Here is a 24,405-nt window from a genome sequence, read left to right on the forward strand (position 1 = left end):
TATGGTTAGGCCAACCAAACTATTTTGGAGGGTAGCTAAGCATGTTCTACCACACCTCAAAGGCAGTACCCAATTTTCACTATGGTACAAATGGACAAAGGGAGTGAAGTTGTGTGGCTTCACAGATGCATATTGGGGGGGAGTCCATCAGACTGAAAGAGAATAGTAGGTGGAATTTTGAGTGTTAGGTTGGAAATGGTTTCTTGGTACAACAAGAAGCAAATATTTGTGGCACTCAGCGCGACAGAAGTAGAATACATGGCTACTAGTCAAGCAACATGTGAGGCAATATGAATGAGCAAGATACTTGTTGGATTGTTTTTTCAGATGATGTATCTAACTATAATCTACTGTGATGATCAGATTTGCACCAAGCTATCTGAAAATCTTGTTTTTCACGACCAATCTAAGAATATAGATATTCGGTATCACAATATACAAGATTGTGTGCAGAGGCAGATAATGTTTTTGCGGTACATTTCGACAAAGGAACAAGATGCTAATATTTTGAAAAAGGCATTATTAAGAGAGAAGTTCAAGTTCCACAGGTGCAGGATAGGGGTGTTTGATAATCCATTTCTTGTTGAGAGGGAGTGTTGAAAAATACAACAAGAAATTCTTAATTTGATTTTTCCTTGATTAAATTGAGAAAAATTGAATTTCCACATCAACAGACAACTTGGATGATGTTAACTTGTGTGACATGGATCTTTTCACCCACTTTACTCAGTAAATTCGAGTTTAGGAGTTAGAGTTTAGTTCTTTATGTGTGATTACTAGTTTGTATCAATTGAGGTCAGTTATTTCAAGTTGGTTTCAGTTAAACTAGTTCCAACTTTTGGAGGAACTAGTGGAAGGTCAGTTAAATAGTGGGAATTTAGTAAAACTCAATGATCATCTAGTTAAATGATCAATCAACCCAAAATAGCTAGTGCATGCTGAGAATTTGAGTTACCTAGTCGTGGTGGAGATTCCAAGGAACTGTAACATCAGTTGTAGACTAGTTTTGAGTGTATAGGTGTCGCATGCAGTTAGATGATCAACCTAAGGGAATTGCACAATTCAATTGAGGGAATTTACTAAATAATAAGGGATAATTCCTCAAGGAATAACACAAGGAAATAGGAGCTCAAGACAAGGTAAATTTTGACTAAGTCTGGGTTAGAGGCATTCAGTGAGAAGAGAGATAGGTTGTGCACTTGCAAGGTGACCTTAGTTGAGAAAAGAGATTGTAATACATCTCTATTTCATTTTATTAATGCAAGAGGCAATGGGGTTTTAGAAGATTTCTTTCCCTAGATAAAAGTACTTGTTGCATGTGTGTTATTTCTTTTTGCATGCTTGAGATTTTTGTTCTAAATTGTGAAATAATGTCTGTAGAGCAGTAATGTAGGTTTGTGTCTTGTGATTTTGATTAAAAATTCATGAGAAGTTTCAATTCTACAACCTAATTTCTACATTCTTTTTTTCAAATAATAATATAATGCAATTATGGAAAAAAAAAGGTAATAGTTTCAGAAAATATTTTCAAATTACTGCCATTATGACGATGTAAATTTACGATCCACTAACATCAATGATAAAACAACTATATGAAAGAAGTTAGCTACCAAGTTTTTACCATTTATATTCGCATATGCCATAAATTTTCACAAGCCTTCCATAAGTTTTAGACCTATCAAGATTTTAAAATTGAGAAGACTTTACTGTAGCTAAATTCTGTGCAGAACAACCACATGTGAAAAAGTATACATATATATCAGTAAGTTTCACCACTTTGTGGTGGGCACAATAGGAAATATTTAATTTATAATCATGTTCGAAAAGTATCCTAGATATTTACACAAGTATAATGATTTCTCTAGTTGTAAAATTCCTTCTTGCATTATGTGGAGAGAAATGAAGCTACTTTGATGCATCAAAGAAAAATATAGACCCCAATGTAGCTACACTTAGCTATAACTTATAAATAATAAAGTTTTCATAAATAAATTAAGATTTTGTATTTTTTTAACTAATAAAATAATAAAAATATGAAAAAAAAAGGTAATAGTTTAAGACAACAGTTTCAAGTTACTGCCATTTTGGATTTGAATAATTTTGTTAAGTCATTTGAGGATCCAAACTAAATGCCATGAAATCTCTAATTGTTCTATATCGTGTTGTTGACGGTGCTAGATACTGCCAACATATATGGGATATCCCTGATATGAATTCCTAATTAGAATTCACATTGTTTGGTAAAAGAGTCCCATCCAGAAGTAAGGCTTGAACGCAATTTACTTAAATATTTTCCTTGGCTTGAGAAATTAGCATAAGAGAGTAGTTCACATATACTTTTGAGTAAACAAGTAAGCGTGCCTTGTGAAGTTTTCAATTGTAGAATGTGCCAAGGTTCTTTTACTGAAATGAAACAAAAGTGAGTCCTTAAAATAAAAGTATTAGTACTAACCTAGTAAAGACACACACACACACACACATGAAAGGATTGTTAGTCATCAAGCGAAATAGTTCACATAGATGCCACGATCATTAAAAAAAAAACACATATTCAATATGATGATCACCAAAGTTACTAAAATTGTTCAATTTCGTTAGTATAAGTGAATGAAAAAATATAATGCAAACATACAAGAATACTCTTAAAACATCCATTATATACACACGAAAATGTGTTCATTGAATGGATTCAAGTATTAAGCTAAAGTTCCAAGATAAATTGATACAATGAACACCACTCGCTCCAATAGTGGAGCATTAGAGCCACTACTTTCTCCCCAAGAGAACTATCTCTATCTCTCCAATGCCTTGTGGGAGAAGCCAAGGTGAAAATACCTTTATTTGAGTAATGACGCTTCTTTTATAACTAGAGGCATGACCTCTCATATCCCCATGACTCTTGAACTTCCCACATGACCTTCAAACTTCTACTATGAGATTTGGATTTCTAAACAACTTTTGAACTTTTAAATGACCTTTGACCCTCCATATGACTCTTGGACTTCTCCATGTGGCTCTTTTGTCCATATATGACTCTTGCACTTCCACATATTTACAATTTACAATAATTGAAAAAATTACATCATCGTTTCCATATCAACATGTGATGAAAACATGAGATGTCACTAACATTAATGACTTGGACCCATAGTGACTCATGACATGGACTTTCACAATGCATGACAATGTTGCCACCTATGTCTTCAGTACTTGATGAAGATTTCTTGTTGTTGTTCTCTACCCTCCAAAGGGTCTTGATATCCAATGTTCTTTCACTTGTCGCAACATGTGTGCTTGGATTGCTTCCGTCAATAGATCTCCTCATGCATCCTTTTCATAATATCTTGAGAGTGCCCACAAGTAAAATCACTCATGAAAAGCAACCATCATCTCGAAAATCTCCTATTCTATGATGTGTAATTTAAATCTTTTGATTGTGTTTCAACAGTGCACTCAGGAAGGGAAGATGAAGATTCTGGGAAAAGGGTGCACTGTTAAGAGACACATGCTATTTGTTGAGCACTAAGAATACACTATACACTTTGTTGGGAAGTAGAGTCTTGATGGAGGGTGCAGGGTGCAATCTTAATGGACAAGGAAGGATCAATGTTGACTTTTGATGCACCATGTGCTCAACTGGGGAGGCTTGAGTGATAAAAGGGAAAAGGGAATAGTGTTTAGGCTCAAGGAAGGCTTGATGCTCATTGTTGGTGCGTTGTGCACTCAACTGGGATAGAGGCATGAAGGAGGGTGTAGTTCGAAAGAACAAGGAGGGATTGATGCTTGAGAGTGAAATATGTGCCAAAGAGGGGGGGTGTATGGTGTGGTATGAAAAAGGAATAAGGTTTCAATGAGCCTTGGGAGTGCACTTTGTGCTCACCCTTTCCTATAAGGTGGGATTGCAAGTTTGGGAATTTGTCTAAGTCTAGAAGGTGAAACATGGCAGAACACAATGAGTTAGGAGTAAAACCAAGTGCGACACATACCAAATCATTATTAAAAATTAGATAGGACCTGATATTGAGAAGTATACATCTAAATTACCATTTACAAACGTTCTCCAAGTGTGGTAGACAAAGTATGTGTAATTGTGACCAAAAGTGTTGTTTTGTGACTAATAAATGTACTACGACTATGAAGTGCACTATAGATGTTCGTAATGATTTGGCGACACCTAGGAAAGAACAATGAGCCTTAAACATACATAATATCATGAAACAACACTTAGATAACCAAAATAGATACTTAGTATGATAGTAGGTAGGCTCCAAAATTTGAGTGTAACAAAATTTTAGAGGGTGTTGTAGCAACGACAACACTTGGAGACACACTGGGCAAAGTTCTTCAACTTCTATTCTTAGGAATAAATTTCAGTAATGATTCAACCCTTCAAGAATTATTAATTCATAAGTCATATTTCCTTGGATTTCCTATTAAACCTGATTGTGTAATACCCACCATTCCTTTCCTTTATTTCAACACACAAAATATTATGCTATATCATAGTTGTTTCAATCCAGGAAAGGGTAATATATAATCAAGTGTTAGAGATATTTCAGAGTATGATTTTTCATCTCCAACGTTGCTCTGCTACCATCAGGCCTATTCAGTACCTTGACAAAGTCACTATAGGAACATAAGAATCGCTTTATTTCCAGTGGGCTTGTTCAGTACCTCGATGAAGTTACTTGCTTCAACTCATTATGTAGGAATCCTTTCTCTTCTTCACTCTTTATTTAATTCTAAAAGTTTAAATGTAATTTAGCACTTATTTTCCAATTGGGTAGAAGAGGGATCCTGACTTATAGAGAGAAAATGAGGTTGTTCCTTGAAATTCAAGTATATTTCCTCTAATGTAGATTTCCCCCTTAACCTTTCTCCACTTGATTGGATAAGCATGTAAAACACCAAGCATATTTAAAACTAAGTTGAGGAGTGGAGATGATAGAATAAATACGGCTGTCATAGGTTCAATCAAGGTTCTCTTCTTGAATGTATATTATTTTTTCCTCTGGATCTTACTTGACCAAAGGCCTCTTCCTGATCAAAGAGGGAGAATTAAAAGATAACCTAGTATTGTAGTTGTCACATCCCTTATCTATTTTTCTACACAGTCCTTTAAATTCACATACACACTTTCACAGAAAGGTATTATTTATGTAAAATGATCAAAGCAAAGGAAAACATGACATGACACGACAAAAATGCAAAAATAAACAAACAAAAAAAGGAGAAAACTATACAAAGGAACACAACTTAGAGTTTCTACTGAAAATAGTGTTTGAAACCTGAACTATTGACAAGAAGAGGGCTAATCCTCCCATCTAAATATTTTAGCTTGAAAGCATTATGGCCAAGATTTTCTTTGATGGTGAAGGGGAGAATCCACAGATATTGAAACTTCATGTGTTTCCCTTTCTCTTTGTGGGCTTTATCCCACTTCAATACTAAGTCACCCACATCGAAATTATTAGTCCCAACGAATTTCCTATCAAACCCACACTTGATATGATCTTGGTGTATGACAAATATCCCTTTGGATTTGAGCCTTTCTTCCTCAAGTTTAAGCATAGTATCTATCCTACTTTGAACCAAAAGACATGATGTGCATTGCGACTCTTGGGAAAGTTGCAAGGCTGGGAGATACATGTTCGGTGGTAGGATAACTTCTTTATCATATACGAGGAAGTATGGAGAGGTTTTGAGAGAGGGTTTAGGTGTTACACGATCAACCCAAAGTGCATTCACCTAAGTGTTATGCCAGTTCCTTTTTTCATAAAAGGAAACCTTTTTGATAATGTGGATAATATATTTATTAGTTGATTATGCTAAATCGTTTCCCTGCGGGTAATAATTTGATTCATGTTTCAAAACAATACCATTTTATAATGAAAACTCATAAAGTTTCAATGAGAAAAAATAAGTTCCATTATCAAAGACAAGCAACTTTGGAATGACAAACCTGGTTATGATATTTTTCTTCAGAAATTGGATGACTTCTTAGTTGTTGGTGTTGGAAATGTATTCACTACTAATTGCGGGAGGTGAATCAGTAGTGGCAGTGTATATTTAATTGTTAAAATATTTTTCAATTACCACAACACAATATTCACTAAACCTTTAGTATATTAAATCATATATAAAAACACATGAGAACCATGATAAATAACCAAAGAATCATGCACAAGAAGACAAAATATTTTTCTGATGTAAAACCAACTTCAGGTCAAAAACCACCCTTGCTATTCCGCTACTCAAATAATTATATTATCATCAAGAAATTCAATTACATATACTATATGAATTGGTATTATCATATAGAACTATGATCCTCATCTAAAACTTTATAGACACCCATTTGATCAATAAGTCATTCCCAACACCCATTGGACTTATAAGGAAATTTGTTCTTTGTACTGAATTTGCCAGAGCACCCACTCCACTCTTATATCTTACCCTCGTTTTACAATATTTCAGGCTGGATTCAATCTGAATCTCTCAACTAGAACAACAAAACAACCTATGACAATATAGGATTAATATAATATAGAAAAACCAATGAAAACCAATCTGCACAACTTAGTTAATGACTGCAACCATCAATGATAGACCCTGCAACTGATCATACAAGCTAAAACCCATCCATACACACACCTAGTACCATAAACATGACTTGACAGTCTCCAATACTATCAACTAGGTGTAGCAGCTCCACATCCTACCAAGGCATCCACACACAAGCCAACAACCTGCACTAACATATGCAACCACCAAGCTAAGGTCTGCAACCAATGCACAAGTCAAGTACCATCTCACTAGCATAAAACCAATAAACCAATAAACCATGTACCAATCAACCATGTGCATAAACAATCACATACTACTAGGTTGACATTAATGCCAACCAACATCAATGCAACCTCCAACACTAATGCTACTAGGTTGACATCAATGCCAACCAAAAAATTGAGCCATAATGCCAAAAATCTCCCCCTTTGGCATTGATGTAAACCCCAACTAAACCAACCAACTGGCCTCTAAAAATGATTAGGTGAGCATGTCCTAAGTGGAAAAAATGCTCAAATTTTGAATTTCTTAGAATTGGTTGAAACAAGAACGATTGGATAAATCTCGTCTTCCTAATTCCGGCTCCACAAATGATTCGAAAAACTGACATCGTATGGAGGTGTTATCGCATTTAAAAAATGTCCACTAAACTTTAATTTTTGAGTTTTGGAAAACTTAAAAAAAGAATATTTCGAAGAATATTCCTTGGAATATTTTGAGGAATATTCCTTGGAATATTCTCTAGAATATTCCCCAAAATATTCCCTAGAATATGCTATTTGGTTGACCAATCTGAAGCTGACACGTGGCCTACCCAGAGGCTGCCACATGGCCCCAAGACTGTAGTTTATTATGGTAAAATTTTTGGCACTTCGCAAGGGTTGACCCTGGGTCGGGTGGCCGCTAGCCCACAGGACCGACCGACCTGCCTACATAGTGGTTCTTAACCACATAGGGTCACATTGCATATTTGAAGTTTTTCAAAGGTTAAGTTTGGGGCGGAAAGGGACTAGCCCCCTATCCATAAGACTAGGGCTCAGAACCACAGGCCATGTCCCGGCAGTGATGGTTAAGCGCTATGGTTATGGTAGTTGTTCACATGTCATGGTGGGGGTTTCACTAACGTAAAATGCCATGGTTTCATAACCATTGGCTTAACGGTTCCACTGGCGGGGGTCTAGCCGGCCCATGTGACCACGACACCTTAACCATTAATGTCACCCCTAACGGTTCCGACAAATTTGGCAGAGTGTGCCATTCTGGGCAGAGTTTGCCAAAGTTAGCGGGCCTAACTCCAATTAATCCAAGTTTAGTGGAGTTTCTTTAGGGGAGATTGGACAAAAACTTCTGGAGGTCATAACTTTCACTAGGGAGATCCTTTTGGAGCAAATTTGTTTTTGATTTTGGGTATTCTAAGCATTCCAGAGCTAATGGTACAGGTTTCAGAGCCAACAGAGCTCATCTTCAGGTGCTTTTTTAGTAGAGAAGCTTGGAGAGCCATCAGGGCCTAGGGAGTGTTGGAGCTGTATTAGGTTATGGTTAACCATTGGAGGTGAAACAAAAGTCATTCTTCATTGTTTTCTGTGTTCTGAACTCAATTTCACAGCTTATTTTGCCTGTTCAGGCTTTCTTATCATTGTATAACCATTTTGAACATCTTATAAGAGAAAGGACATGCCCATTTGGGGGCCTTGGACCCGACATATGTAGCCCAGGAGGGGTGAACTGCCTTATCAGTTGCCGTGTTATATTATGTGAATTTATCTTGATATGTTTTTCAGATTTGATATGATAAATAGTAATTGAAATAATTCTCCTTCACACATAAGACTCAGAAATTTACCAAAAACACTTTGTTTCAATTGCAAGACATCAGTAATAGTTTGCACATATAATTTAATGGAGATGAATACCTCGAACAACAAAAAAATTAATTTCATTTTCAGATCAGTTGGTATCGGAGCTCAGTTTTAAGTATTCATTTTGTGCAAAGATATTTTTCACTATTTTGCAAGTTTTAATGCTTACCAGGCTTAAGCTTCAAAGAGGGAAAGCACAATTGGTCAGAGCACAAGACAATCCTCAACCAAGGAGGGCCAGGGTTCCATTATCTCCACCTTCTAATTCACCCTCAATAGCCTTAGAAGAAGCTTCAAGTATGTCTGAAAGGGAAGGAGAAGTTCCTGAAGACATGGATCGAAGAAAAGAAGAATGGGTATTCAAAAAAGCTTTTTTGGACATGACTGAGATGGTAATAATCTTATACCAGGAAAGGAATGATAGGTTGTTTGGAGAAGGGTCTAAACATCAGAAAGAAGGAGAGGGCTCTTCATGAGGAAAGAAAGGTGATGATAATTCAAAGAAAGGACATGGAGGAAATGGTGATCCACCATCTCCATCATCATCCTCTTCCTCTACATCATCATCCTTTACCTCTATAAATCAACCTCATAAGCTTAAATCTTTTGGAAAAAGTCCATTTTTAAAGCTAGATGTTAAATTTGAATTACCCATGTTTAACGGTGAAGTCAACGCAGAGAAACTTGACAACTGGATAAGACAGTTGGAAGTTTATTTAAGGATTCAGAACTTACATGATGATGACACCAAGATTCAGTTAGCCTCATTAAGGATGGAAGGAGCAGCATTGGTATGGTGTGAAGCCAAGACCAAGGATGAAATTCGAAAACATGGCAAGCTTACTTTATCATGGGCTGAATTTATTTCCACAATTATGAAGCAATTTTATCCTCTTGCTCATTTACAAAAGGGTATAATGAATTGGCAAAGTTTTAGACAATTTAAAGGACAAAGTGTTCAAGAATACACTCAAGAGTTTAGAGAAGAGCACTCTTATTAGGAGTAGACTTACAAAGTCAAGACACTTTGCTGAAATATATAGGTGGTTCACACAGCTACCTTAAACATACTATCCTTATGTTCAATCCTACTAGTCTAGACGAAGTTTGTGCACAAGCTATGCATTTAGAGACTAGAGGGAAAAACACTTTTGATGGAAATGAGGGTAGTGATTTTAAAGTCAAAGGAAGAAAAAGGATTGCAAACTCTAGAAAGGAAAAAGGGAAATTGCAAGAATTGTTCAAAAACAAGCCACAATGAAGACCATTGTTGGAAGCTTCATCTAGAGCTGAAACTAGAGAAATATAAAACCAAAGACAAAACCAAAGAAAAGGGAAAAACTATAGCAGGTGATGAGACAAAAAGTATCACCATGGTATTAAAGAACATAAAGGGGAAAGAGGTTTTACAAGAAACAAATCCTAGATCTAGTACATTAAACTTTCACAAAGAAACTCAAAATGAAAAGAGGAGGATAGAGCTATTTCATGTGAGGATAATCTCAAACCACACAAAGATAGACACACTTTTTGATAGTGGGTCTCAAGCTAATCTCATCTCAAAATACTTGGTCAAACAGCTGAAAGTTGAGACAATTCCACATCCAAAGCCTTATCCACTTGGGTGGATATGCAAGGATGCAAACTTACAAGTCTCAAAGAAGTGCATCTTGCACTTTGCCATAACAGCTCATTATGTTGATTGGGTTGAATTGGATGTAGTACCACTTGAAATTACATGCGTTGTGTTGGGTAGTCCATATTTATTTGACATAAAGGTAATCTTCCATCGACATGAGAATAAGTATCACTTGTTCAAGGATGGAAAAGAGTACATTGTGAGAGCACATTGTGAGAGCACATAAGAAAAATCTAGAATCTTCTTTAGTCCATGTAGGGCAATTGAAAAGGCTAGTTAATGCAAGTCAAAATATGACTTTGTTGATGGTTAAACAACAAGATTTTGTACAATTTCTTTTTCATATTATTGCTGATATAAATGATGATATTTTTCATTCTGATAACAGTTCATCTTTGAAAGAAGACGACAAAAGGTTGTACAAGATACCTTTGGCGTCGATCGTTGCAGAGAACGAAGTGTCGGTGCAAGATTCCATGTGAAGGAAAGACATGCAAGAAAAGAGGGCACATAGTTCAGCATGGGTCAATGTTGGTTTTAGAATGGTAGATTGGTATGGCGAGAAAACTTGGTCAGGATTCGGTGCAAGTACAGGGATCATTCAGCAAAAATTCACCATGTGAACAGTGCACAAGGTGAATTTTATTTTAAGTCTTCTTTGAAGTTTGACCATTGTAGAAACAGTACGATTTCTACAAAATATGGTTGTTGTTTTGCAAATTTCAAGAATTTGCATCATGACTCAGTCAATTTTAGCAACGGTCGGTTAGTGAATTCAAGGGAAAATTTATCTTTTTATGAGAAGCTCAATTTGATGAAGTCAGGAAGATTTCAATTATTCAAGGTTGGAAGAGTGGAGAGTCAGTGTCCTTGTCTTCATTTTTGGTAATCAGAGAGCTTTTGTGGTCCAAAAGCTTCCCATTTGGCAGGTGTGATTAGGTGATCATGTCCTAAGTGGAAAAATGCTCAAATTTTGAATTGCTCAGAATTGGTTGAAACTAGAACAACCAGATAGATCTCATTTTCCTGATTTTGGTGCTATGAATGGTTCGAAAAGCTGACATCGTATGTAGGAGTTATCACATTTTAAAAATATCGAGTAAACTGCAATTTTTGAATTTTGGAAAAATAATAAAAAAAATTGAGGAATATTCCATGGAATATTCTCCAAAATATTCTCTGGAATATTCCCCAAAATATGCTATTTGGTTGACCAGTCTAGAGTTGACACGTGGCCTGCTCGAAGGCCGCCACGTGGCCCCAAGACTGCAGTTTATTATGGTAAAACTTTTGGCATTTCGCAGGAATCGACCCTGGGTCAGGTGGTCGCCAGCCCACAGGCTCGACTGGCCCGCCTACACAGTGGTTCTTAACCACATAGGGTCACATTGCATATTTGAAGTTTTTCAAAGGTTAAGTTTGGGGTGGAAAGGGGCCAGCCCCCTATCCATAAGACCAGGGCTCAGAGCCACAGGACATGTCCTGGCGGCGACGGTTAAGCACTACAGTTATGGTAGCTGTTCACATGTCACGACGAGGGTTTCACCAATGTTAAATGCCACAGTTTCATAACTGTTGGCTTAATGGTTGCGCTGGCGGGGGTCTAGCCGGCCCATTTGACCACGACACCTTAACCATTAATGTCACCCCTAACGGTTCCGAAAAATTCAGCGGACCGTGCCATTCTAGGCGGATTTTGCCAAAGTTAGTGGGCCTAACTCCAATTAATCCAAGTTTGGTGGAGTTTCTTTAGGGGAGATTGGGCAAAAATTTCTGGAGGTCATAACTTTCACTAGGGAGATCCTTTTGGAGTGAATTTGTTTTTGATTTTGGGTATTCTGAGCATTCTAGAGCCAATGGTACAGGTTTTAGAGCCAACAGAGCTCATCTTCAGGTGTTTTTTCAGTAGAGAAGCTTGGAGAGCCATTAGGGCCTAGGAAGTGTTTGAGCTGTATTGGGATATGGTTAACCATTGGAGGTGAAACAAAAGTCATTATTGACTATTTTCTATGTTCTGAACTCATTTTCACAGCTTCTTCTTTCCCTGTTTAGGCTTTCTTATCACTGTATAACCATTTTTAGCATCTAATAGGAGCAAGGACATGCCCATTTAGGGGCCTTGGACCTCACAGATGTAGCCCAAGAGGGGTGAACTGCCTTATCAGATGTTGTGTTATATTATGTGAATTTATCTTACTGTGTTTTTCAGATTTGATATGATAAATAGTAATTGAAATAATCCTCCTTCACACATAAGACTTAGAAATTTACCAGAAACACTTTGTTTCAATTGCAAGACATCAGTAACAGTTTGCACATATAATTTAATGGAAATGAATACCTTGAACAACAAAAACAAGTAGTTTCATTTTCAGATCAAAAAACCTCCTCATTTACTCGCCCTTTGACATAAATGGAAAAGGGTTGAGCTCATCCAAATAAGCGTAGTTTAAAGGACACTACTCCCCATAGACACTATTTGTGTCTCAACAAGCAACAACAACTATAACCATCAACATAGTTTGGCCAAAATCATACTATAAACAACAAAATAGAAACACATCATACACATCAACAAGGTCAAAACATAATCCATAAAAAAATAACAACACTCCTCATGGAATCATGACAACAAAACAATAGGAATAATATCTCTCCATCTCTCTCTCTCTCTCTCTAGAAGCAACAACATCAAACTCTTCACGAGAACCACTCTCAACCAACAACAAGAACACCAATATTACATGAGCAAAAATATATCATAAGCAACAATAATAACATCATCACTCAACTCAGCAACACCAACTACATCAACCTCACTCTCATCCAAACCAACAACAACATAGTGTAGCAACAACAACAACAAACCATGTCTGATCAACAATAGAATACTGGATATGCTCCCCCTGAGCATCATCATCCTGTAACCAATGCCTTCTAGTTGAAGGCTACACCTCAAGGACAAAGGGATTGACTATACAATATATGACTGAAACAACACCCATAAACCCATATGAATGGTTGCCCTCATCAATGAATACTAGACATCAAGACTCTCTCTCCAACATGACCATGACCAATGATATACAATACAATGTAGTACATGGCAATAGTAAGGTACAAGGCTACAAAATGAATATGACATGATATATAATAGCCTAGAGATGGCTACAAAAATTCACAACAACACCAACTTGTCATGACTCATAACCTCCCTATCACCAACTCATGCCAATATAAACTCAATTACATGGCTTCATAGATAATATACATGACTAAAACTGATGAAGTACAATATGAAGCATGTGGTTGTTCCATGACCAAAAATTATGCCTCTCCCTAAGACATACTCAAATAAGCTCCTTGACCAACACTACAAACATTTTGGCTAATCAATAAGATGAATAATGATCATATATATATATATATATATATATATATATAAATATCATCATGCATACAACCATCCAAGTACATAAGATAGAGCCATTATCTAGCAGCAAATGAACTGATAACAACAGTAACTGATCTGGTGGGCACCAGTATTGCAGCAATAATGTGGCAACTCCTGGGCTTCCCACTTTACTTTTATCAACCCTGTAGTTTGTAACAAACTTGGAAGTGAGGGTGCTGTATGCACAAGTACTAGTTCTTACTATAGGTTGTTACTTGATCAGCTAGTGCAAGATCACTAGGAGCTCAAGCCAACTTCTATGAATTCCAGAAGAAGCTTTATATGAGATGAAAGAAAGGAAATCTTACTCTACAGAGGCTACTCTACTTGGAGAAAGAGAAAGAAGACTGAAATGCAAAGTAAACCTAGAAAACCCTAATTAGACAACTAATCCTATTTTTGCAGAAAGAGAGATGAAAAACCATGAAATGAATGCTATTACTTAATCTAGGAAGCAAACAACATCTACTCAAGCTATTTCTAGAAGGAAATGAGAAAAAAACATCTTTTTGGATTTTTATGTATTTTTAGGTGAAATTGTCTTGCATGTAATTTATTCGCTTGTGTGTGTGGCAGTGATTAGGTGGTGATGGAGGATGAATTTGGAGTTTGCAGAGGTGTAGGAAGGTGTGGATGGGTCCTAGGAGGTCCCAGGTGGCCTTTTGGAGGCTTTTCCTGTAATTGGACTTCAAAAAGACACCTACAGGAAAATCTACAGGAGGCTGCAGGGGATCTATAGGAGGTCTACAAGAGGATGCTGAGAGCTATTTTAGAGGGTTTTGAAGGTAGGAAAATGGGTGGAAAGGGTAGCTGATGGCTAGGAGGATGTGTTAAGGTGTCTAGGGTTCATCAAGAAGGATTAGGGAAGAGAAGGATGGTTGAACTTGTTCAAAGAAAGAGAGGAAAGTTTATGAGAAAAGTGCAGAAAATTAAGGCAGATTTGTGAGGGACTTTGGATGACCTGTGGAGCATAGATCAAAGAGAGATGGTGATGGCTGATTGGCTAACTTATTGTGAGTAGATATGTATTTCCAGAGTACTAAAAATCAAACACTGAGATTAAGCAAGCAAAGAAACTAGCTACACCAAAAAATCAGACCTTTGCATCAAGCTAAGCTAAATTCTGATCTAGGAAAGTAAATGTTGAAACAATGCTATACGGAAAGGAAGAATGGAAGGAAAACTATTGGAATGACAAAAATGTGCATGGTGAAATAGATCTATAGCAAAACATGAACCTTCTAACAAGTTGTAACACCAGAAATCCTATGGAAAAGGCAAATCTGTGTTTTTTGTGGCAGCAAGACGGTCTTGGCCTTAGTTCATGGTCCCAAAGGGAAGAGAGGAGGTCAAGGCTCTATTGATGACCTTTTTGTATCTTTTTCATATCATTGTTCAACTTTCTACAACAAACTGAAATGGAAACAACCTTTTAAATCACCAAAAACAACCTATCCTTAACTAAGAAAGAAATTTATCTAACAACAATTAATTCATAAACTGAAACAAAACATATAAATACAAGACAAGAGGTGCTTGGCTACTTGGATTAGGCCCTAACCCAAGAGCTTCAGCCCTCTGAGGTGATTCAATGCTATCTCAAAAACAATCTCATCTTCATTATCAAAATAACAGTAAGATTACATGAAACTGTCCACAAAAGTAAGCTCGAAGTTGAGCATAGAAAAACTACAACAAAAGTTCAAGAATTTGACTAACATTCAACAACCTAATGAGGTCCTAGGCCTCTCTACTTATACAACTAAATCTCCCAATAGCTTCCTTAAAATCAGGGAGGCTTGGCTTCCAAAACTTGAGATAGACAAAAGTTATCCTCCACTTGCTCGACTGCCTCTTTAGTGCATTGATGTGGCTGCTTGTGCTCCGAGCTTCCTAAAGGAGAATTCGAAGTAGGGAGTCATAAATTAGGGGGACACCCTCCTATAAATCCTCTCCCTTGTTTTATTCAAATATTTTCTGCCAAACGTCCATTAAATCTTTGACTTTGTCTCCAAAATTGACCAAAAATCTGCATTAAGCACACATTAGACTCCATGACATAATGACCAACCCAACTCACTCTATTAGCATAAATATAATAAAAAAATTCAATAAAATAATGATAATGGTGGATTAACCTAAGTTAGGAGGCAAAATGAGCCCATATAATTACCCATTTATGTGGCTCATCATCACCCCCTACTGAATGTGTTGCTCATCCTCTGGGCAACTAGTCCACCTCCTCATCTTTGATGGCCCTGATGGCCTCCCTGACATCCCATGCTTCTGATGTGAGATCCCCCTTTATCTTGGAATCCTGCCTTTCTATCTACTTCTTCCCACTGCTGTTGTTCTTCTTCCTCTTTTCTACCCTCTAGCAATCCTAGCAGCAATGGGGGACTTAGTTTCAGGCCAATCCAATTGACCTTAAAACTTTGCATAGAGTGATTGCACAATGGAACTCTCCTTAATGCTTCTTTCATCCTTTTCGGGGAGTGATACTCCCTTATCTGCAAGCTATCTGGCAGTGTATTCCACCTCCTCATGCAAGCATGAATACAGTCATCTCTAAGTAATGTTTCCATGTCCTCAAAATGTGCAATGGCCTGAGCTTGATCATTGATATACTCAGGGGCTCTTTGAGGATTATTTGCAAGCAATTGGTGTGTACTAATGAGAGCCATGGGGTCTGATGGCTCAGCTCTGATCATGAGGGGTTCATTTTTCTCTGTTGCCATCAAATTTTTGATTTCTGTTGCCCTTTTCTCCTCATGACTCATCCATGAGGCCATGGCCATTAGTTGTAGGTCCCCTAGCCTAGCATTGGGATCCCATAGGTTCATATCAGTGAGGGTCATGTTATGCAAATAGAACTCTGCTATATTTGCCTTGTCTTCTATTGAAATTTGGCCACATAGGTCCATGAACTGTCTGTAATCCTGAAAAGGTATTGTGCCTCTCTGTGCCAAAGTCTTGATCTGAAACTATAGCCACTGGTATTTGAGGTATACTCCATATGATTTTGCTGGTGTTCTACACTGTAGTGGCTCCATAGACCAGCTATCCATGCATGCCAATTGTGTTTCCTTTTCTTGCAGTTGTCTTCTTAACATATCATTTTTTGTTTCCAAGTGAGTTCTTCTGATTGCCTCTCTATTTCTTACAACACTTAGCTCCCTGTCCATCTCTTTAAGTTGGTTCTCCATGTGGCCAATATCCTCTACCCCCTTGGATTTGGAGATTTGCATCCATCTATAGTTCCTTATCCTTTCTTTCTCCAACTCAAAGAAAAGTGGGGCTACAAATTTCTGTGGAATGATTCCCCCCCCCCCCCCTCAAGAAGATTGTAGTAAGAGCCCAAACTAGGCCGAGGGTCAGGTTCTTGAGTCTCTGTTGTTTCCTCCTTCCCTTTTGGTTTTTCTTCCACCCTTTTCTCAAGTTTTTTTGTCTCCTATAGCTTAGTTAGGGTCTCCTGTAGAACAGTCTGTGCCTCCTGTAGAGCTGTTTTTGAGTCCTGTAGTTGCACTCTTTCCTTTCAGGTGGAAGATCTGGGACTTCCTCTTTCATATGTGATGGGGGTTTTAAAGGGAGATTCTTCCCCTTTGACAGTGAGTGAATCTTCAATGATGATAGGCACTATTGAATATGGCTGTGGTTTCCCTATTTTTATCCTTGTGCTTTTCCGAGCCCTAAAATACATTGATGTTCGCCTCTTCCTCTTTTTCTTGGGTTTAACTGGGGTGCTGAGGGCAACAAGAATAGCTACTGCCTCCCTTTCTAGGGTCTCAGGAGACACTTCTGTCTTTTCTGCCCCTTTTTCCTCTCCTTTTGTCTTCTCTGTCTTTGCTAGTTTTGTTTCCTCTTGCTCTATTTTGGTTTCTTCCTCCTCTGGTTTAGTTTCCTCCTTCTCTGTTTTGGTGTCTTCCTCCTCTGTTTGTTCCTTAGTTTCCTCCCCTTCTTCCCCTTGTTGCTCTTCCCCCTCACTTTCAGAAGGACTGTGGTCATATGTGAGGGCCTTTATATCATCTTCTCCTGTCATATTTCTAAAGATTTCCCATGCTATGGGGATTGTGAAGGTGTGGAGGGCTTCTTCCACTAATAGTTTAATTAAACTATGGTGAGCCAACTGATCTGCACCTCCTGCCTTCAAATTAATGCTGGAGTCTATAAGGGACTGCAGGAGAAAATAGGGAATGCTGAGTTTCTGGGGTGTTGGAGTGTCCATGCCATATCTTAGCTCATGGAGGAGATTGAAATGGTAGCCATAAACTATACTATACCTCCCTTCACAGGAAATATACTTGATGATTTGGTAACTGACCTCATCCCAAGGGTAAGGTATGCTTGTTCTTCTAATTCCATTTTTGTCTTCTAAAGGATGTTCATTTTGTTGGAAGAAGGTTTGCTTGGCAACTTGTCCCATTGCCTTTTCATCTTTGCTCCAAGGTAATCCAAGGGGAAGGCTGGTAACCCTACTGATAAATTCTGGGGTGATTTCCATGGAGAGACCCCTCAAAGTAACAGTGGCATGGGTGCTCGAGTGAGGGACTAAAGAAAGGGAAAACTCTTGAGCCACTTCTTCATCAAACCCTTGAAATTTTTCGAAAAATGGTAGCCAATTTTCTCTGGTGAAAATGGCTACCACCTTCGCAAAGTAGGAAGCCCAACATTGCAGCAATAATGTGGCAACTCCTCGGCTTCCTACTTTACTTTTATCAACCTGGTAGTTCATAACAAACTTGGAAGTGATAGTGTTGTACGCACAAGTACTAGTTCTTACTGCAGGCTGTCACTTGGTCAGTTGGCACAAGATCACTAGGAGCTCAAGCCAACTTCTATGAATTCCAGAAGAATCTTTATATGTGATGAAAGAAAGGAAAGCTTACTCTACAGAGGCTACTCTACTTGCAGAAAGAGAAAGAATACTGAAATGCAAAGTAAACCTAGCAAACCCTAATTAACCAACTAATCCTATTTTTGCAGAAAGAGAGATGAAAAACCATGAAATGAATGCTATTACTTAATCTAGGAAGCAAACAACATCTACTCAAGCTATTTCTAGAAGGAAATAAGAAAAAAACATCTTTTTGGATTTTTATGTATTTTTAGGTGAAATTGTCTTGCATGTAATTTATTCGTTTGTGTGTGTGGCAGCAATTAGGTGGCGATGGAGGATGAATTTGGAGTTTACAGAGGTGTAGGAAGGTGTGGATGGGTACTAGGAGGTCCCATGTGGCCTTTTGGAGGCTTTTCTTACAATCAGACTTCAAAAAGACACCTACAGGAAAATCTACAAGAGGCTACAGGGGATCTACAGGAGGTCTACAGGAGGTTTATAGGAGGATGCTGACCGCCATTTTAGAGGGTTTTGTAGGTAGGAAAATGGGTGGAAAGGGTAGCTGATGGCTAGGATGATGTGTTAAGGTGTCTAGGGTTCATCAAGAAGTATTATGGAAGAGAAAGATGGTTGGACTTGTTCAAAGAAAGAGAGGAAAGTTTATGAGAAAAGTGCAGAAAATTAAGGCAGATTTGTGAGGGACTTTGGATGACCTATGGAACATAGATAAAAGAGAGATGGTGATGGCTGATTGGCTGAATTATTGTGAGTGGAGATGTACTAACAGAGAACTGAAAATCAAACACTGAGATTAAGCAAGCAAAGAAACTAACTACACCAAAAAAACAGACCTTTGCATCAAGCTAAGCTAAATTCTGATCTAGGAAAGTAAATGTTGAAAAATTATATATAGAAAGGAAGCATGGAAGGAAATTTATTGCAACGACACAAATGAGCATGGTGAAATAGATCTACAACAAAACATGAACCTTCTAACAAGCTACAACACCAAAAATCCTATGGAAAAGGCAAATCTGTGTTTTTTGTGGCAGCAAGAGAATCTTGGCCTTAGTTCATGTTCCCAAAGGGAGGAAAGGAGGCCAAGGATTTGTTGATGGCCTTTTTGTATCTTTTTCGTATCATTGTTAACCTGCTACAACAAACTGAAATGGAAACAACCTTTTAAATCACCAAAAAGCAACCTATCCTTAACTAAGAAAGAAATTTATCTAATAGAAATTAGTTCATAAACTGAAACAAAACATATAAATACAAGACAAGAGGTGCTTGGTTGCTTGGATTAGGTCCTAACCCAAGAGATTCAGCCCTCTGAGGTGACTTAGTGCTAGCTCAAAAACAATCTCATCTTCATTATCAAAGTAACAGTGAGATTACATGAAACTGTCCACAAAAGTAAGCTTGAAGTTGAACAGAGCAAAACTGTAACAAAAGCTCAAAAATTTGACTAACATTCAACAACATAATGAGGCCCTAGGCCTCTCTACTTATACAACTGAAGCTCCCAACAGCTTCCTTAAAATCAGGGAGGCTTGGCTCCCAAAACTTGAGATAGACAGAAGTTATCCTCCACTTACTCAGCTGCCTCTTTGGTGCATTGATGTGGCTGCTTGTGCTCCGAGCTTCCTGAAGGCGAATTCGAATTAGGGATTCATAAATGAGGGAGACACCCTCCTATAAATCCTCTCCCTTGTTTTCTTTGAATATTTGCTACCAAATTTCCATTAAATCTTTGACTTTGTCTCCAAAATTGACCAAAAATATGCATTAAGCACACATTAGACTCCATGGCATAATGACCAACCCAACTCACTCTATTAGCATAAATATAATAAAAAAATGCAATAAACTAATGAGAATGGTGGATTAAGCTAAGTTAGGAGGAAAAATGAGCCCATATAATTACACATTTATGGGGCTCATCACGATCATCGTGAGATATGGAATAGTGAGAAATAATAACATATAACCATGAACATCAACTGAGAAGCATAAAAATCCAAATTCTAGTAGCAACATAAATATAGCTCATGAACTTGCAGCAACAACATATAACCATCATCTTACATCATCCATAACACATCAACCAACACATCTATATGGTAGCAACAATAACATGTCAAAAATATGTGCACAATTTGCAGTAGCAGGAATTGTTGGGCCTCAAAATGGTCCCTATTTTCACTCCATTATTCACCAATATCTTCGCAATTTACCTTCATGTCACCTCCATTCCACCTCCACATCATTCCATTTACCTCATTATTGGGTTATAACTATGCTTTTCCAAAGTTTATTAATTCTTAACAATTTTAAGTGGATTTACGGCTAAATTTTAGAAAATAATATGCTTATACTTATACCTAACAATTAGAATGAGTTTGTTGACATGTGTAGGTACAAAGGAAGCTTCCAGGGCATCTTTATGTGGCCTTGAATGATCAAATTCGAATTTGATCAGATAAGCCTCATGGAAAAGATCATGATCTCAGGAAGAAGATCATGGAACTCATGGAGGAGATCATGGAGGATAGGGTTATGTATCTAGATGGTTGAGAAATGTATGGAACTAAAGAGAGATTAGTGGATCATCATTATGAGTTTGTTATCTCATCCTATTGTATAAATAGTAGTACCTCCTCCATTCCAAGGGGAGGACTCTTGGAGCATTGTATCCAACTTATGATGGCATAGAATAAAGCTTCATTTTTCATATATTTCCACTATGTAGTTTTAGATATAAGTTGTACATATATTTCCATTATGTAGTTTTAGATATAAATTGTCTTAATGTAGTATATGGAATAGCTTGTCACTTTGTTCTTAGGAGAATTGAGCTCACTCTAGAAGGATCAAAGGAACATGTTATTTCATATTAGACCTGATTTCATTTAGTTGCTTAGATGTTTGAGGATTTGTTTGTGATTGATGAATGAGTTTTAAATTAGAATCTTATCAACATATGAGAAGATATCCAAGGGTCTAAGTTAGGTTCTCTCTCTCCATTTGATTTGCATGATAATTGAAATTCATTCTTTTGCTTTTATGTTTCAAGTATCATATGAGGAGATAACCAAGAGTCTAAGTTAGGCTCTCTCTCCATTTGATTCATATGATAATTGAAATTCATTCTTTTGCTTTTAAGATTCAAGTTATTTCATTTCTTATGCTTATGGATGAATCTTAGTTTAGTTTGGATTAGTACATGAGAGGACAATCAAGAGACTAAGTTAGTCTTTCTCTCTCTTTGAATCTGAACAACAATTAAAGTTCATTCTCTTATCTTTATTTCAAGTTTTTAGTTTCATGTAATCAATGATTTCTCTATGATACTGTAGGGAAGGACAACCAGGACCTCCTTAGTTAGGAGCCTCTTCCCTTGCATATTATACTGAATCGTAAATAATTTAGCTAGACATAGAGTTAGTTTCCTACTCCTGCATATATTTTGCTGGCATCATCACAAGCTTACGAGTTTCCCTGGTTGATAGTTTAATGCAACAATTTAAGCCCAATAAATTGCCCAACATTTTGGCGTCGTTGCCGAGGATGGTGCTAAGGGATTAGGCATTAGAAATTTAATTTAGTACTAGTATTTTTCTTTAGACAAAATAACTTGTGAGACCTGGTGACAGCAGGATCTTCACAATGGAGTTTAAGTTTGAGTTTTCTGATGTTTTAGAGTTTAGCTAGTTTTAAATTCCGTCTTTTCAAAAACACCCCCCTGCATAAATAAAAACAAATCAAGCGATTAGTATGCTCTCTTCTTGCGCTTCGTGCGATCAGGAAGATCAGAAAATCTATTGATTTTGTTCAAATAAAAATACTCTTGCTGGAGAACTAATTTGCAAAAAGACAATAAAGAATTTTGTGAATGAAAAAAAAAACATCTTTAAATTTTTAGATGAAATTTAGTTTTTTAAATTTAAAAAATAAAAATTTCCACGAATAATAATAATATATGTATCATATATACACATATTATTATTAAGAAATAAATGAAAAAAAAAACTAACCATTTTTTTTTTGTTTTTAAAAAAAAAAAAAACACTAATCATTCTTTTTTTTTGTGTTTTTAGATATTTAAAAAAAAAATGCAAAACATTAAAACAACAACAACATTAAATACACACACAAAAAAAAAAAACCCTCAGCTGAATCCCACTTATGTCCAGCAGAGACTAAATCCTTAGAATCAGACTTGTATGATGTAAATTGACCAAGTTTGTTGCGTTGCATCCTTTGAGCAACCTCTTTGCGTACAGTGTAACGGATCTTTTCATCAAAACAACGTTCCTTACGCTTTTCTCGAAATCTTGTAAGAGATGCAAGTCTTTGTGGTTGATTTAAATGATGTGAAACATTTGACAAGCCCTTCTGATGATGAAGAGTGGCAATGGGCATGCCAGCCATGCTATTTGGTATTTCCTGACCCCCCAGCAATAAAAGCACTTGCTGTACCTTCTCTGGTGCCACCATATCAAAGACATAGACCTCGCCTTGATATGAGAGTGTAATTTGATTTGTTCCCTGACTGCGTATAGGGACAACCGACTGGGGTTCTATGAGATTGTCGCCATCTGATTGAACATCTGCTTCCTCCATGCAATTATTGTCTCCATCTCCCTCATTTTGGCCTTGCATCAGTATCCCATGCATAGGGGCATGGTGTGCAGCTACATGAGCATGTGCATTAACAGCATGGATCGGCGCTTGCCGATCAGGATAGAAACTATGATGTTGGTGGTTGTTATGAATAACTCGAGACTCTGGATCAAGATTGTCTGTATCCGACATGTTTCTCGCATAGCTATGCACAGTTCAGCTAGAATAATCTAGTAAGTTGCATCTGTTAATGGCGGCTGAAGGTGCAAGTCATAGCTTCCAGAGAAAATGCAGTGTACAAGTTAATTTCAAAATAGTGGCTGTGGTAGTTCACAAATATCTTTGGGTTTATGCATTTGGTTTTTATATAGGCATTTCGATTTTGTGGATGTCGAATAGCTTCGTGCTCCAATCGTGTGATCACACGTATAATCTCTGTATTAATCACTGGCCTTACGAAAATACACAGAAAAAGAGTAAAGCTCAGAATTGATCCTTTCACCGTATGAATAAGCCGGAGCCATAAAAAATGTAGGAAGAAATGCTAAGTAAAAAAGGCTTGGAACTATAATTGAATAAGCTGGAGCAGCAAAAGAAATAGGAGAAGAGGCATCGATTTTAACATGAGTTAAAAACTAAAATTTCTGTTCGCTGAGTGGTTAAAGCACTCCAACAAACTCCAAGAATTGCGTAGAAGAGGCAGTCAACAAATAAGTGCGAAATGATATGAAATACAGCCATGTGGTTGCCAGAATCTTGGGATAACGTAGTCAGCAAAACGATTAAAAAGGGATTTGGAGTGCTGGATATTCCTTAGCGCTCGTTGACAGCCAGGTAAAATGCTAAAACTACGCATTAAGTCCAGAAGAAATAACTTTAAGGTCGGTTGAATAAATGTAAGGCTTGGCGATGAGATTCATCGCATGTATCGTGGCATAAACAGTATGGAAACAATAATCTAACCCTATTTTGTTGCATGCATAACACGTTATTGGTATGGGCTCGCATGCATATTTTTGCAAACTTGTTTTTTGATGAAGTCTCTACAGGACAAGGTCATTTGGCTACCGAAATGGGAAGTCTAGAACCTTCACCTTCTTTTGTTAATGACAGACTCGAGACCAGAGAGCCGGAGATGAAATCATCATCTTCCTTCGTGAGAAGCTTGTCAATGAACGCTGAAGGCTCTCAATACCGTGACGCAATTCAACCACACAGAATGAGTTCAGTCGATAGAATCCCACTCAGATTGAGTTCTGTGGACTTCGTCCCACCTAGGATGAGTTCTGTGGATGGCATCCCCACTAGGATGACCTTGGCTGGAGTTGTCCCCCACAGAAATAGTTTCACAACTGAAAACAATCTTTTGGATGGTAGGGTTTCATTCGCTACAGAAATGGAGAGGGGCGAGAACAGTGAATCGCAC

The 24,405-nt window shown here is 37.4% G+C and overlaps 1 protein-coding gene across 1 annotated transcript in view; it reads right to left on the minus strand.

Annotated features, from left to right (window-relative positions):
- The window catches only part of LOC149196819 (GATA transcription factor 28-like), a 65,631-nt gene extending 42,249 nt beyond the window's left edge, over window positions 1-23,382 (minus strand). Inside the window, exon 1 of the mRNA XM_089408440.1 lies at window positions 22,523-23,382. Within this exon, the coding sequence (XP_089264566.1) occupies window positions 22,523-23,171 (649 nt within the window). The 5' untranslated portion in view covers window positions 23,172-23,382. The remainder of the gene's footprint in view (window positions 1-22,522) is intronic.
- Between the last annotated feature and the right edge of the window lie 1,023 nt (window positions 23,383-24,405).

The sequence above is a fragment of the Pinus tabuliformis genome, chromosome 2_2, assembly GCF_031772625.1.
Source record: "Pinus tabuliformis cultivar Carrire ecotype Pingquan chromosome 2_2, CPIR1, whole genome shotgun sequence".
NCBI classification, from domain to species: domain Eukaryota; kingdom Viridiplantae; phylum Streptophyta; class Pinopsida; order Pinales; family Pinaceae; genus Pinus; species Pinus tabuliformis.